We start from the raw sequence: 16,216 nt of genomic DNA on the forward strand, positions 1-16,216 counted from the left end.
GCTGAGGGAGAAGCTGCGCCCCTCATTATCATCTCAATATGCTCTGGCCCTCATCAACATTTACATATTAAAACCCTCCCTCTCCCGCCACACCACCGTCCTGCACTTCTGGACACGCCTCTCATTTATAGCAGTCGCTTAGGGCGGGGCTATCAGTCATTTGAGGCAGGGCTCAGTCATTTAGGGCGAGGCTATCAGTGATTTGGGGCGGGGCTATTAGACCTTTGTTGTTGGTCTATCAGTGCTTTTAGGGAGGAGCTTTTATGGTGGGCCTAATAGTAAATTAGGGTGGGGCTACCAGTCATTTGGGGCGAGGCTACCAGTAACTAAGGGTGGGTCTATCAGTGCTTTAGGGTGGAGCTGTCAAAGATATAGGGAGGAGCTATCTGTTATTTAGTAAGGAGCTGTCAGTACTTTAGGGAGGAGCAATCAATCATTTAGGGCGGAGCTATTAGTCATTTAAGGAGGAGCTATCAATCATTTAGGGCGGAGCTATCAGTGCTTTAGAGAGGAGCTATCTGTCATTTAGGGGGGAGCTATTAGTCATTTAAGGAGGAGCTATCAGTCATTTAGGGCGGAGCTATTAATCATTTAGGGCAGAGCTATCAGTGCTTTAGAGAGGAGCTATCTGTTATTTAGGGAGGAGTTATCTGTTATTTAGGGTGGAGCTGTCAGTGCTTTAGGGAGGAGCTATCAGTCATTTTGGGCATGCTAGTCATTTAGGAAGGGTCTGTTAGTCATTTAGGGTGGAGCTATCAGTGCTTTAGGAGGAGCTATCAGTCTTTTGGAATGGTGCTATAAGTCTTTATGGGAGGGTCTATCAGTCATTTAAGGCGGGGCTATATCTAATTCTCATTTCTGCTCTGCCTTTATCAATCTTCCTTCATTTGCTTAGCCACGCCCATCTTCCAACAATCCAATCAGTTCCCAAATCATGCACCGTCACACATTTCTTTAAATCTCATGTCAGGACTGGTTGTCAAAATGTCACAGTGGTGGAAATGATGAAGCCTAAACACATAACGGCTAATGCTAACGCTGCATCTATGGCAGTACACAGGGAAGGAGACTCGCTGCTGTGTGATTGGCCGAGATGAGCTACAGGCTTTCCAAAGGTGAGTAATACAGACAGCAGGAAGATTTCTGGAAAAGTCCAAAAAATCAATAATAATGAGGATGATGAGGATGTGAGGCGAGTATCTCATTAATGCAGAACAACCTCAGAATACTGATAAACACACATTACTCTAAACACAGAAACCAGTGTGTGAGTAGCAGAAACACACACACTGAGCCGAGCACGAGGCTCAGACACAATATTAAACACACACACACACACACACACACGCACACACACATATCTCTTTGCTTTCTGAAGACCCAACCGCTGCAGCAGAACTGAGCTACAGCTGCTGATGTTGCACACCTGAACATGCCCCGCCCACAACTCACACCATTGGTCAGACTACACACATGATTAAATCTACATTTGCATATCTCAGGAGCTCAACACAATGGTTTATCAGTGTCTGGTGTAATTAGTGAGGGTAATTAAATCACTCATTTACTGAAGAGACGACTGAACACTTAACATGCTCTAATACAGCTGATAGTGTTCCTGCACTCACTACTGAAATAACACAACAGTTCTGAACCAATTCAATCAGATTGTCCTGCTATAAAAACACATTTTGCAGAATTATTTTATCTTATATTCAAGAAGCAATGAAATGAGTCAGTATGGGGCATTTATTAACACGTGGTCCTGCTGTTTACATCATATGATCCATGTAGAAGTGACTCTAGTTCATAAATCTAAAAGACTCTGTTTGACTCAAACAAATAAGAGTTCAATTTCCATTGCCAATGGGGATTTTATTAGTATAGATTGAGAGATTTGAAAATAAAATGCATTAATAAAGCAGCTTTCACAGACACAGAGTCAGCCAGGGCTTTACAGCAAAGGAGAACACAGATCAACACCACAGAGCAAACAGCAGCGCAGAGCCCAGAACACTCGTGCTGACCAGCTCTCCAACAACCACTGAGCATGATCAGAGCCGTCTATAAGCAGATCACAATATCCTTCTCTCTTTATAAATAAATACAGCATTAATATCATCGTACAACATGTTGGAGAAAGTGTATCCAGGCTGTGTTTAATTGAGCATTACTGTACACACACACACACACACACACACACACACACACGTCCTCAAGAGTGAAGCAGATGAAAACTGATCAAATACACAGGCGGAGCGAGTGCTGGAAAATAACTTGAGCAGAAGGACAGCGTAACAATAATAACCATAATGATGACATGTAAAGTGTGTGTGTGTGTGTGTGTGTGTGTGTGTGTGTGTGTTGATCATGTGTTGAATCAATGCAAGAGATCCAGAGTCCAGCGCTGTGGAGGAGGAGTATTGACCAGAGCTGAGAATGATGAAGACCCGAGCAGAGTCCATCAGCCAGCCTGATAAACACACACACACACACACACACACACACACACGCACACAGAAAACACTCTGCTGAAACAGAGCACATTATTATGCGTAAGGTGAACAGTTAATTATGCAGATGAATAATGAGGTGTGTTCCCGTAATCTGCTGTTCTGCTTCTGCTCTGGAATGGCAGCTTTACTCTGATTGGGCGAAATATGCTTAGCCACACCCCTCTGAACACCAATTTGCTGCAAGTGAAAGATAAAAGGCGGAGCTCACAGATAAACCCCGCCCCCTACTCAATATTCAGTTTCCGTTAATGTATACATCATCGCAGTGAAATGAAGAGCAGGTGGAGATACTCTGAATATTCATAACCTGTTCATTCATAAGCTAATAATGAACTTAATCACAGTGTCATCTGTTTCATTAGTTGGAGTTGTTATTAGCTAATAAAGTTCAGTTGTATTAGCATTAGCGCTGTCTATGGATATTACTGAACAAGAGCAGTCATCGTCCACATCTACGGTACATCGCTCTAGAGGATTTAGATGATTTGTTGAGCTTAAATTTAAATCAAACACCACCAAAAATATTGTCTAAAGCATGAACAAATCCAGCTCATGTTCCTCAGCACCGTGTGCCCATCAATGCTAACTGAAGATCACCTGCTGGCCATGTCTGGTACTGCGGCCAAACTAAACACTACTGAGCGCTTGTTTTTGGAGATATCAGCCTCAAATGTGGAGCATAATGTGTGCAGATATTTAGTCATTATTTTCTGTCAATTTTAAGCTGAAATACACATTTTATGTACAATATAAAATATGCATTTATTGTGCACGTATTCTTTTAATAGTTCTGTTTAATTGACATGTCTGTGCTTTAGTGTTTAATACATTAAGAAGCATTTAGAAATGCCATACATTAGAATACAATAAAGCCTCATTATCTACTGTTCAGTGTTTAAATAACAGCTGTACTCTAATATCAGTCTGAGAGCTTTAATTTAGTCTAGTTAATAATAATAATAATGATGATGATGATGATGACGATGTGCCCTTCAAGTAAAGTCATGACACACACACATTACCAGCTGCAGGGGTCCCGCTAGTTACGTTTCATTAATATATGAGCGATTTACAACCCAACACAGAGAAAGCTTGTGTTAATATACAGGCAATAAACGTAGCTCAGAGCAGTCTCGCGATAAAGCTGCAGCAGTGAAACAGCGTAACGAGTCTTTAATTAAATCTATAGAGCCAAACGAGACGAAGAAACGCATCTGAACACTAACAGCAGGTCATGTGACGCCCGGCGATTCCCTGTAAACATCAGCAGCACTATAAAACCTGTTGGAGACCTGTAACGTGTCACTCACCCACACACACACACACACACACACACACACAGTGCTATCGTTACGTGACTATCAGCGCTATCGCATGCCCTTGAGCGGTTCACGTCCATCACGGTCAGCCGCAGTGCATGCTGGGAGTCGATAAGCAGAGGTCATGAGGTTTGTGTTATCAGGGAACCTGCTGCTATCTGGAGCCGCTAACACTGATAGCAAACACACACACACACACACACACACCAATACTGCTGTACAGAGAGCTGCGGATGATGAAACACACCTGTGAACCCACCATACTGCACTGACCCCAACACACACACACACACACACACACACACACACACACACACACACACACACACACTGAGGAGACTGTAGATATACTACAACACACACACACACACACACACACACAGACACACACACGCACACACACACACTGAGGAGACTGTAGATATACTACAACACACACACACAGAGAGGCGACCGCATATACAGTGGGTCCAGTAAGTATTCAGACCCCCTACAGTTGTAGCCGGTCAGGCTTCACTGCTGCCTCCAGCAGTCGGGGCTTCACAGCAGAGTGAGCGACTGAAGGACTCCAGGATGGTGAGCTGTAAGTGTGTCTGCTCTGATGACATCAAGGCAGGAGGTGTTGGCCTGTGTGTGTGGGGAACAGCAGGCTCTGCTCATCATCTGTCCAGCAGAGTGCAGCATCATGCGGTGGGGTGGGGGGGGGCAGGACGGCTGGTTGCAGTCGAGGGAGAGATGAATGTGGCCAGTGACAGGGATATCCTGGAGGAAAACCCGCTCCAGAGTGATCAGGACCTCAGACTGAGCTGAAGGTTTACCTGTAATGAGATGGTGACCCTCAGCACAGCTGATATAATGAAGGAGCGGCTTCACAACAACTCCATCACTGCTCTCGAGTGGCCTAGCCAGAGCCCTGACTTAAACCCAATTGAGTGGACATTTACCAGGGAAACTAGCAACTACAATGATGTTAGCAAACCGCTGCAGTACAGCAGAGTCACACTGAAGAGTGCGGGATACACTGTTCCAGTGTGTGTTCCAGCAGTGTGTGTGTGTTCCAGCAGTGTGTGTGTGTGTGTTCCAGCAGTGTGTGTGTGTTCCAGCAGTGTGTGTGTGTGTTCCAGCAGTGTGTGTGTGTTCCAGCAGTGTGTGTGTGTGTTCCAGCAGTGTGTGTGTTCCAGCAGTGTGTGTGTGTTCCAGCAGTGTGTGTGTTCCAGCAGTGTGTGTGTGTTCCAGCAGTGTGTGTGTGTTCCAGCAGTGTGTGTGTGTTCCAGCAGTGTGTGTGTGTTCCAGCAGTGTGTGTGTGTTCCAGCAGTGTGTGTGTGTTCCAGCAGTGTGTGTGTGTTCCAGCAGTGTGTGTGCTCCAGCAGTGTGTATGTTCCAGCAGTGTGTGTGTGTTCCAGCAGTGTGTGTGTGTTCCAGCAGTGTGTGTGTTCCAGCAGTGTGTGTGTTCCAGCAGTGTGTGTGTGTTCCAGCAGTGTGTGTGTGCTCCAGCAGTGTGTATGTTCCAGCAGTGTGTGTGATCCAGCAGTGTGTGTGTGTGTTTCAGCAGTGTGTGTGTTCCAGCAGTGTGTGTGTGTCCCAGCAGTGTGTGTGTGTTTCAGCAGTGTGTGTGTTCCAGCAGTGTGTGTGTATTCCAGCAGTGTGTGTGTGCTCCAGCATTGTGTGTGTGTTTCAGCAGTGTGTGTGTGTTCCAGCAGTGTGTGTGTGTTCCAGCAGTGTGTGTGTTCCAGCAGTGTGTGTGTGTTCCAGCAGTGTGTGTGTGTTCCAGCAGTGTGTGTGTTCCAGCAGTGTGTGTGCTCCAGCAGTGTGTGTGTGTGTTTCAGCAGTGTGTGTGTTCCAGCAGTGTGTGTGTGTCCCAGCAGTGTGTGTGTGTCCCAGCAGTGTGTGTGTGTTCCAGCAGTGTGTGTGTGTTCCAGCAGTGTGTGTGATCCAGCAGTGTGTGTGATCCAGCAGTGTGTGTGTTCCAGCAGTGTGTGTGATCCAGCAGTGTGTGTGTGTTCCAGCAGTGTGTGTGATCCAGCAGTGTGTGTGTTCCAGCAGTGTGTGTGTGCTCCAGCAGTGTGTGTGTGTTCCAGCAGTGTGTGTGATCCAGCAGTGTGTGTGTGTTCCAGCAGTGTGTGTGATCCAGCAGTGTGTGTGTTCCAGCAGTGTGTGTGTGCTCCAGCAGTGTGTGTGTGTTCCAGCAGTGTGTGTGATCCAGCAGTGTGTGTGATCCAGCAGTGTGTGTGTTCCAGCAGTGTGTGTGTGTTCCAGCAGTGTGTGTGATCCAGCAGTGTGTGTGATCCAGCAGTGTGTGTGTTCCAGCAGTGTGTGTGATCCAGCAGTGTGTGTGTTCCAGCAGTGTGTGTGATCCAGCAGTGTGTGTGTGTTCCAGCAGTGTGTGTGATCCAGCAGTGTGTGTGTTCCAGCAGTGTGTGTGTGTGCTCCAGCAAACACTGATAAGAGTGTAACAGTGACCCAGTTCTGCAGGCTGGTGAGTGCAGATGCAGCAGTAGACTCTGTCCTTCACTGTAGTCTCCCGCTGCGCTGCGCTGAGGTCTGAGCTCTTGGTCGTGTGTCTGATGTACACTCAGATCTGTGTCTGCCGCTCTGGGCTGTCTGGCGCCATCTTCTGACTGAATGATCCTAATGAGCAGGCTGGAACAGTTCAGGTGGACTTCCGGAGCAGCTCCAGTAACGGTGCAGATCAGCACAGTACAGCAGAATCAGACACTGAAGGAGTGAGTGAAGAGCTGACGGTCCATGAAGACCTGCGGTTATACACTATACAGTGTGCTTCAGAAGGAAATGAGATGTACCCGTGATAATAACACGCGTTCAGTGAAGTGTGTGTGTGTGTGTGTGTGTGTGTGTGTGTGTCAGCAGTAATTCTCTTCATGAACGCTGTAATGACGTGTAGAGCTGGTGTTAGTGTGAGGAAAGTCCTCCTGCTGCTGTTGTTTGGTGATGGTGGGTACGGGCTTGGCATGGGCCGGTGTAAGATTCTGTCATGACTGGTTGAAGCTCCAGCTCCAGCTCCAGCAGTGAATGATTGGCAATCAGCAGCTCCTCGTTCATATCACCTCTGGGCATCTTCTTCAATGTGTGCTCGAGTGACAGTGTCACGTGCTGTTTACTGTAACTTCAGCAGCTCTGTGTACAGCAGGGGTGTCCAAACTCAGTCCTGGAGGGCCACGGTCCTGCAGAGTTTAGCTCCAACTTGCCTCAACACACCTGCAAGGATGTTTCTAGAAAGTCTAGTAAGAGCTTGAGGAGCTAGCCCAGGTGTGTCTGAATAGGGTTGGAACTAAACTTTGCAGGACACCGGTCCTCCAGAACCAAGCCTGGACATGCTGGTGTACATAGACAAAAGTGCCAACCTGATTGGTGGAGAAAGTTCTGGTGTGGCCAGGCCCGGAGCAAGCTGAACTGCCGCTCTGGGCAAAGGACAGTCACGCCGCCCTCAACCCTGAAGTGAAAGTGGAAATGGGGGCGCCTGGACACAGATATAACTGAGGGTATACGGGTGGTGAGGATAGTGTCGGAAACGTCGTCCCCTCTATTCTGCCACCATAGGCAGCCGCCTAGGTCGCCTCAATGGACGCGCCGGCCCTGGGTGTGGCGCATCAAAACAAAAACCCGAGCATGAGGCGTTTCTCTAAAGACGAGGCTTTTACGCCTGCTGCTTCACAGAGATCACATTGACGCTCTTATTTAGTCACGAGGTGTTGAACATCAACGGAAAACGTCAGCAGAAAGTATCCTGGTGTGCACGGGCCTCAGGAGATCTCTCTGCTGGAGATACCGCTGTACTCAAGAACAAACACGTGTCAATAAAAGTCTTCCACACACCGCAGGAACGCTCTTACAGATCATTTTAGCAGTTTTATAACCTTGACTTTTCCAAACCACGGTATGCCGTGAAAACGGTTATCATGCCATGGCTAGTGAGGGCTGATGGAGGGGGTTTGGCCAGGACACCGCGGTTACACCGCCACTGTTTACCAGAAGTGCCGTGAGATTATTGATGAGCAGAGTCAGGAGCTCGGTTTAACGTCTCATCTGAAAGACGGCGCTCACTGACAGTGTAGAGTCCCCTTCACTATACTGGGGCATTAGGACCCACACAGACTGCAGGCTGAGCGCCCCCTGCTGGCCTCACTGAGGCGCCTTTTTTTAAATGTTTTTTAACTAACGGTGGTGAGCGTTGTGCACGCTGCTTATGCACCCTGCGATTCAACCACCTGCTGCACCTCAGCCCCTAACACCACTGCCAACAGCAGCCGAGTGTCCCCTGTGCTCTCCCGTCCAGACTCGGACCCGCCTCAGCCCTGCTCAGCCTCAGTGAGGGAGTCGCTGTCTTCAACACTGCTTAAGGTCATCAACAGAACAGGGAACTCAGTTCATCTCAGACACCGACTCCTTTCCTTTTTTGTGGATATAAGCTGAAGAGTGTGAGGAACCATCAGCTGCTCAGGCTTTCTCCTGTATAACCAGCGGCCGGATCTACATCTCCCCTAACAGACCCAGACCAGCTGAAGATAACATCACTCCTGCACCTGTCCATCCTGTTCTGTTATCACAGCTCAGATCATGAAGGAGATCATCCACACACACACACGCGCACACGCACGCACACACACACACACGCACACACACTTCCTGTCACTCTGCCTTCAAAGGCCTCAGTGTGTGTGTGTGTGTGTGTGTGTGTGTGTGTGTGTTTGTTTGTTTGTGTTTAACTCCTCAGCTTAGAGCAGTGTGTGTGTGTTTGTAACTTTGCTCCTGAGCTCAAAACAGGAAAGTCGTGTGTGTGTGTGAGACTCCCCAGAGCAGCTGCACTGGTGTGTGTGTGTGTGTGAGAGAGAGACTCCCCTGCTCAGAGCAGCTGTACTGGTGTGTTTGTGTGTGTGTGTGTTCTCCACAGTAAGATGCTCCTGCTCCTCGTCCTCCTCCTCCTGCTGCTGCTGGTCTCCCCGCTGCTCCTCCGGCGGTTCTCCCCGCTCCTCTGGCCGGATCTGCTGTATCACGCGCGGCTGCTGCGGGCGCTGCTCCGCTTCGAGTCTCGGCGGCGGCGGCGGCCGGTGTTCCTGCCGGTGGACCGGTTCCTCCAGCAGGCGGAGGCGCGCCCGCACAAGCCCTTCATCGTGTTCGAGGGTCAGACGCTGACCTACAGAGACGCGGACCGGGAGAGCAACCGGATCGCGAACGCGCTGCTGCGGGAGTGCGGAATGCGCGCGGGCGACACGGCGGCGCTCTTCATCACCAACCAGCCCGCCTTCATCCTCTGCTGGATCGCGCTCGCTAAACTGGGCTGCGCATGCGCACTGCTCAACACCAGCATCCGGGACGACAGCCTGATCAGGAGCTTCCGGTGCTGCAGAGGCGCCAAAGTGCTCATCGCGTCCGCAGGTGACACACACACACCTGTCTCAGACACACACCTGTCTCACATTCACCATGCCCAGGCTACAACCAGGCACCTGTCACTGGCACACACCTGCCCTCAGATGCGCGCGCACACACACACACACACACACACACACACTGTAACTTCTGGAAACAACGCAGCCTGTGTTACTGTGTGTGTGTGTGTTAATGTGTGTGTATTTGTGTTAATATATGTTTGTGTGTGTGTGTGTGTGTGTGTGTGTGTTAATGTGTGTGGGTTAACTTGTGTGTGTTTGTTCATGTGTGTGTATATGTGTTAACATATGTGTGTGTGTGTGTATATGTGTTAATATTTGTGTGTTCAGACCTGCAGGCGGCGGTGCAGCAGGTGTGTGTGCCGCTGCAGCAGGATGGAGTGTGTGTGTTGATGATGGGGATGGAGTGTTCAGGGATGAGGAGTCTGAGCAGAGCAGCGCAGGAGAGTTCAGACACCGCCGTACCTGCAGCAGTCAGAGCACACCTGACCAACAACACACCTGCTGTCTACATCTACACATCTGGCACCACAGGTGACACACACACACACACACACACACCTGCTGTCTACATCTACACATCCGGCACCACAGGTGACACACACACACACACACACACCTGCTGTCTACATCTACACATCTGGCACCACAGGTGACACACACACACACACACACACACACACACACATACCTGCTGTCTACATCTACACATCTGGCACCACAGGTGACACACACACACACACACACACACACACACACACACACCTGCTGTCTACATCTACACATCTGGCACCACAGGTGACACACACACACACACACATACCTGCTGTCTACATCTACACATCTGGCACCACAGGTGACACACACACACACACACACACACACACACACCTGCTGTCTACATCTACACATCTGGCACCACAGGTGACACACACACACACACACATACCTGCTGTCTACATCTACACATCCGGCACCACAGGTGACACACACACACACACACACACCTGCTGTCTACGTCTACACATCTGGCACCACAGGTGACACACACACACACACACACACACACACACACATACCTGCTGTCTATATCTACACATCTGGCACCACAGGTGACACACACACACACACACACACACCTGCTGTCTACATCTACACATCCGGCACCACAGGTGACACACACACACACACACACACAAAAACACACACACAAAAACACACACACACACACCTAAACACTGACAGGACAAAACATCCACAGCAGGTAACACACCGCAATACTGTCTGTCTATGTGTGTGTGTATTTGTGTATGTGTGCATTTCTCTGACTGTGTGTGTGTGTGTGTGTGTGTGTGTGTGTGTGTGTGTGTGTTTCAGGTCTCCCTAAAGCTGCAGTGATCACTCAGACGCGTCTCCTGGCCTCTCTCGCTGTGCTGCCGTCGATTGGCGTCACACACACTGATGTGCTTTACGTGACGCTGCCTCTGTATCACACCGCCGGCTTCCTCATCGGCTTCATGGGCTGCGTGGAGACAGGTGTGTGTGTGTGTGTGTGTGTGTGTGTGTTTTGTGTTCCAGTCCTTACATTGTACCAAATGTCCCCACAAGTATAGCAGTACCAGTACATTCTGACTTCATGGGGACACACACACAGTTCTACAGCTGTGGAGAGAAAGTGTGGGAGTGAGAGAGTGTGTGAGTGTGTGAGTGTGTGTGTGTGTGTGAGAGAGCGCTTCATGGTCTGACTGTGATTAGTGTGTGTTTCTGAAAGAGCTCTTTGTGTGACTCTGGAATGCTGAAACACACACTGCTGTTCCTCTTAAACCGGGGTAAAGGTCAAGCCCCTCACACACACACACACACACACACACACAGACACAGACACACACACACAGGTGATGCAGTGTGTGCTCTGTGGTCCTCAGGCTCCTCCATGGTTCTCCGCCGTAAGTTTTCAGCGTCTCGGTTCTGGGACGAGTGTCGGGCTCACGAGGTCACCGTGGTGCAGTACATCGGGGAGATCCTGCGCTACCTCTGCAACACACCACAGGTACAGCGGAGACACACACACACACACACTGCAGTGTGTAGCAGAGCAGCACTGAGAGTACATTACAGTGTGTGTGTGTGTGTGTGTGTGTGTGTGTGTCAGCTGACTGAAACCCTGAGCAGATTTACAGAGCTGGCAGAACAGTGTGGTCAGTGAGGACATGTGTGTGTGTGTGTGTGTGTATGATTTAGTGAAAGAGAGCATGTGAGTGTGTGTATGTGTGAGCAAGTCTATTAGTGTGTGTGTGTGAGTGTGTGTTACAGCTGTTACTCTCTGTAAACTGACCCCAGCACAGTGCTTCTTCTATAGAGCCGCAGTTTTCCTCCCCCTCCTCCTCCTCCTCCTCCTCCTCCTCCTCTTCCTCCTCCTCCTCCTCCTCCTCCTCCTCCTCCTCCTCCTCCTCCTCCTCTTCCTCAGGGTTCTGGGTGTGGTCAGTGAATATTGGTATTAGCACACTGAAAGCGGATCCCGCTCATGTGACAGCGCCGTCAGCCAATGGGAGCATGCGCTGAGGGCAGGGCTGGATCTGGGAATAGCTGCTGGCCTTTACTGGGAAACTGATCTTCTGAATGCAGCAGGACACGTGGAGCACTATGACCTCACTGCAAGAAGGTCGCAGGTTTGAGTCTCGGCTGGGTCAGTTGGTGTTTCTGTGTGGAGTTTGCATGTTCTCCCCGTGTTGGTGTGGGTTTCCTCCGGGTGCTCCGGTTTCCCCCACAGTCCAAACACATGCGCTATAGGGGAACTGATCAACTACACTGGCCGTAGTGGATGAGTGTGTGTGTGTGTATGGGTGTTTCCCAGTGCTGGGTTGCAGCTGGAAGGGTATCCGCTGTGTAAAGCATATGCTGGAATAGTTGGCGGTTCATTCCACCGTGGTGACCCCAGACTGAGCTGGAGGAGAGTGAGTGAGGGATGTTGGTTGTCCATTATGAGCTGAATATTGATGATCTGTGTGGTCAGGAAGGTGTGCAGTGCGCTGCTGATGAGGCATTAACACACTTATGGCTCACAAAATGACCCCAAATATTTGAACACCTGAGATATTGCAATAGTTTGGTGACTTTTCCTAAAATCAGCCCAGTATTAGAGAATACATGATCATTTTGTGTGTTCATGAAGGCAGAACTCAGTCAGGCTACAGCAGGCGTCCTTCATCAGCTCTGCATCACCACTGTGTGTCACATGTGCTCTATACAGACACTGACCCCGCCTACAACACACACACACACACACACACACACACTCAACACAGCAGAGATAGACGCTTGTGTTGATCTGTGCATGTGTGTGCTGGTGTGTGTGTGTGCTGGTGTGTGTGTGTGCTGGTGTGTGTGTGCTGGTGTGTGTGTGTGCTGGTGTGTGTGTGTGCTGGTGTGTGTTCTCCAGAGGGCTGTTGATCAGCATCATGCGGTGCGGTTGGCCATCGGGAACGGGCTGCGCGCAGACGTCTGGAGAGAGTTTCTGCAGCGCTTCGGCCAGATGGAGGTGCGGGAGTTCTACGCCTCCACCGAGGGGAACATCGGCTTCCTCAACTACACCGGGAGACTGGGAGCTGTGGGACGGGTCAGCTTCCTGCACAGGGTAATAGTCTGCAGGGGGCGCTCATCTGTGTGTGTGTGTGTGTGAGTCTGCAGGGGACGCTTTAGTGAACACTACAGAGCTCTGATCATATGTGTGTGTGTGTGTGTGTGTGTGTTCACTTATTCAGATGGCGGTCCACTACGCCCTCATCCAGTTCGACACCGAGAGAGAAGAGCCGGTCAGAGACTCCTCAGGCCGCTGTGTGGAGGTGCCTAAAGGTCAGAGGTCACAGTCCTGCTCCCTTTAAAGGTCACCCGCGCAGTCCTCCTAGAGCTCAGAGCTCTGTAGAGCAGGAGGCGCTCACATACACACACACACACAGACACAGCGTCATATCCTACACACACCTCCAGTCAGAGAGAAGCTGCAGCTGCAGTGCTCATGCTGGGAAACACCACCTACAGGAGAGCCAACCTGACCCCTTCACAAGCTGTAGAGTACTGATGTGCCTAAACTGTGTGTGTGTGTGTGTGTGTGTGTGTGTGTGTGTGTGTGTGTGTGTGTGTGCAGGACAGACGGGGTTACTGGTGTCCCAGATCACACACATGGCTCCGTTCGTGGGTTACGCACACGATGAGCAGCAGACGGAGAGGAAGCGGCTGCGGGACGTCTTCAGGAGGGGCGACGTGTACTTCAACAGTGGAGATCTGATGAGGATGGATCAGGACAACTTCCTGTACTTCATAGACCGAGTGGGAGACACGTTCAGGTCTGTAATGTTACATCATCTGTGTGTATCAGGGTTAGGGTGAGCATCCAAACCCGGGAGGAACACGGCAGCTGCTCATGTGAACCAGAATCTGAAGATCTGAAGCGAATCTGTGAATCTGAAGTGACTCAGTCTTGTCCTAAAGTGAATCAGTGTTGTCCTGAAGTGAATCAGTGTTGTTCTTAAGTGAATCAGTGTTGTTCTTAAGTGAATCAGTGTTGTCCTGAAGTGAATCAGTGTCGTCCTGAAGTGAATCAGTGTTGTTCTGAAGTGAATCAGTGTTGTTCTTTAGTGAATCAGTGTTGTTCTTAAGTGAATCAGTGTTGTCCTGAAGTGAATCAGTGTTGTTCTGAAGTGAATCAGTCTTATTGTGAAGTGAATCAGTGTTGTCCTCCATGTGAATCAGTGTTGTCCTGAAGTGAATCAGTCTTGTTGTGAAGTGAATCAGTGTTGTCCTGAAGTGAATCAGTCTTGTTGTGAAGTGAATCAGTGTTGTTGTGAAGTGAATCAGTGTTGTCCTGAAGTGAATCAGTGTTGTTGTGAAGTAAATCAGTGTTGTCCTGAAGTGAATCAGTGTTGTTCTTAAGTGAATCAGTGTTGTTCTTAAGTGAATCAGTGTTGTCCTGAAGTGAATCAGTGTCGTCCTGAAGTGAATCAGTGTTGTTCTGAAGTGAATCAGTGTTGTTCTTTAGTGAATCAGTGTTGTTCTTAAGTGAATCAGTGTTGTCCTGAAGTGAATCAGTGTTGTTCTGAAGTGAATCAGTCTTATTGTGAAGTGAATCAGTGTTGTCCTCCATGTGAATCAGTGTTGTCCTGAAGTGAATCAGTCTTGTTGTGAAGTGAATCAGTGTTGTCCTGAAGTGAATCAGTGTTGTTGTGAAGTAAATCAGTGTTGTCCTGAAGTGAATCAGTGTTGTTGTGAAGTGAATCAGTCTTGTTGTGAAGTGAATCAGTTTTCAGTCTTGTCCTCCATGTGAATCAGTGTTGTTGTTCTGCTGTGTGCAGGTGGAAGGGAGAGAACGTGGCGACCACTGAAGTCTCGGACGTCCTCAGTCTGCTGGAGTGTGTTGCGGAGGCCAGTGTTTACGGAGTTTGTGTTCCAGGTGGGCTGAGGCTGTGTTTGCTCTGAATCTGCTTCCTCATGATTGATGACATCACTAATGTGTGTGTGTGTGTGTGCGCAGGTCATGAGGGACGCATCGGGATGGCTGCAGTAAAACTGAAGGATGGAGCCGAGTTTGAGCAGAAGCAAGTGTTTGAGCACGTCTCCAGACTCCTGCCTGCGTACGCCAGACCGCGGTTCCTCCGCCTGCAGGTAAACCCCGCCTCCTCCTCCTGAACAGCATGTGAAGCCTGCAGTTCCTCATGAAAGCGTGTGTGTGTGTGTGTGTGTGTGTGTTCTGTGTGCAGAGCTCAATGGAGCTGACCAGCACCTTTAAACAGCTGAAGCTGAAGCTGGTGGAGGCCGGGTTCAATCCCAGCATGACCTCTGACCCCATCTACTTCCTGTGTGAGCGCGAGCAGACGTACGTCACCCTGACCCCCAACATCTACCAGCAGATCCTAGCGCACAGCATCAAACTCTGATTACTGCCTCATCAGCGATACTGTTAGAGAAACACAATCACATGTGGACAATAGAGCTGACGCAGAGCAGTGAACCGACAAATAAAGTGTTTAAAAGCCGTGTGCTGTTCATCATCTGACCACCAGAGGACGCTGTTTAATCTGATTCTCTGAGCATTGATCAGCACACACAGAACTCTGCTCTGGTCTCTGGGTCATGTGCTGTTATGAGCAGAGCTGAGGGGGAGCGGCTCTCAGGACTCTCAGCTCACAGTAAGCAGACCATGCGTCCCAAAGTGGGGGTGTAAACCCCTCAGAGATAAAGTGGGAGAGTCGCTTGGTGATTTCCAAAAATCCAATTCACTTCATTAAACTAAGAGTTAGCACATTAATCCAGAACATGCAGAAGAACAGGAACAGTCACACTATATCAATATAACAGTGTTTATGGCAGCGGGCTACACTCTCTGACAGCTGTACACACTCACACAGGCCACAACAGGACGGGTCACGAGTCAGCACACACACACACACACACACACACAACTCTGCAGATGTTCAGCCCATCATTAATTCTGTTTATTGACTTGTGTAAATCTATATTTATTCCCTTGTTAAATTAAATCTGGTAGTATTGTTATAATATGATCATTTATTATGTGTGTACAGTCATATTTCTGTCTATTAATAGTTATATCTTATAAGAGACTTGCTTTATTTACCAAATTAAGAGCATCTAATTGGGTTTGCATTTTAAACATTAAATAAAAGTTAGAATAGTGTTACTTTATATTTCCAATACAAAATCATTCAGCATAAATCCACAGATTTACCAAAACTCTGAGCAGAATCAGCTAAAAGTGTCCGCAGAGTCCGTCTGGCCCTAATCACGAGTCACTGCCACTGAACCTTTGGGGTCAGAGGCGGAAAAGTTTGGGAACCCCTGCCATAAACTAAAACATCTATAACATATAATACATGTGTGTGTGTGTGTGTGTGTGTGTGTGTGTGTGTGTGTGTTTAGTACATCAGTTGTGTATTTCACTGCTGATTCTAATATCAAT

General features: G+C 48.9%; 1 protein-coding gene across 5 annotated transcripts; it reads left to right on the forward strand.

Annotated features, from left to right (window-relative positions):
• The first annotated feature begins 3,683 nt into the window (after positions 1–3,683).
• zgc:158482 lies at positions 3,684–15,273 on the forward strand. 5 transcript variants are annotated; one of them, XM_087291351.1, is made up of 12 exons: positions 4,962–6,311; positions 6,412–6,558; positions 8,745–9,229; positions 9,574–9,777; positions 10,621–10,779; positions 11,169–11,293; positions 12,683–12,877; positions 13,005–13,095; positions 13,388–13,586; positions 14,592–14,689; positions 14,771–14,901; positions 14,997–15,273. In XM_087291351.1, exons 2-12 carry the CDS (start codon positions 6,458–6,460, stop codon positions 15,171–15,173), a joined length of 1,965 nt encoding a protein of 654 aa, XP_087147477.1. In that variant the 5' UTR covers positions 4,962–6,311; positions 6,412–6,457; the 3' UTR covers positions 15,174–15,273.
• The last annotated feature ends 943 nt before the right edge of the window (positions 15,274–16,216 follow it).

Source organism: Danio rerio, chromosome 18, assembly GCF_052040795.2.
Source record: "Danio rerio strain M-AB ecotype USA chromosome 18, GRCz13ab, whole genome shotgun sequence".
In the NCBI taxonomy this organism is placed as follows: Eukaryota; Metazoa; Chordata; class Actinopteri; order Cypriniformes; family Danionidae; genus Danio; species Danio rerio.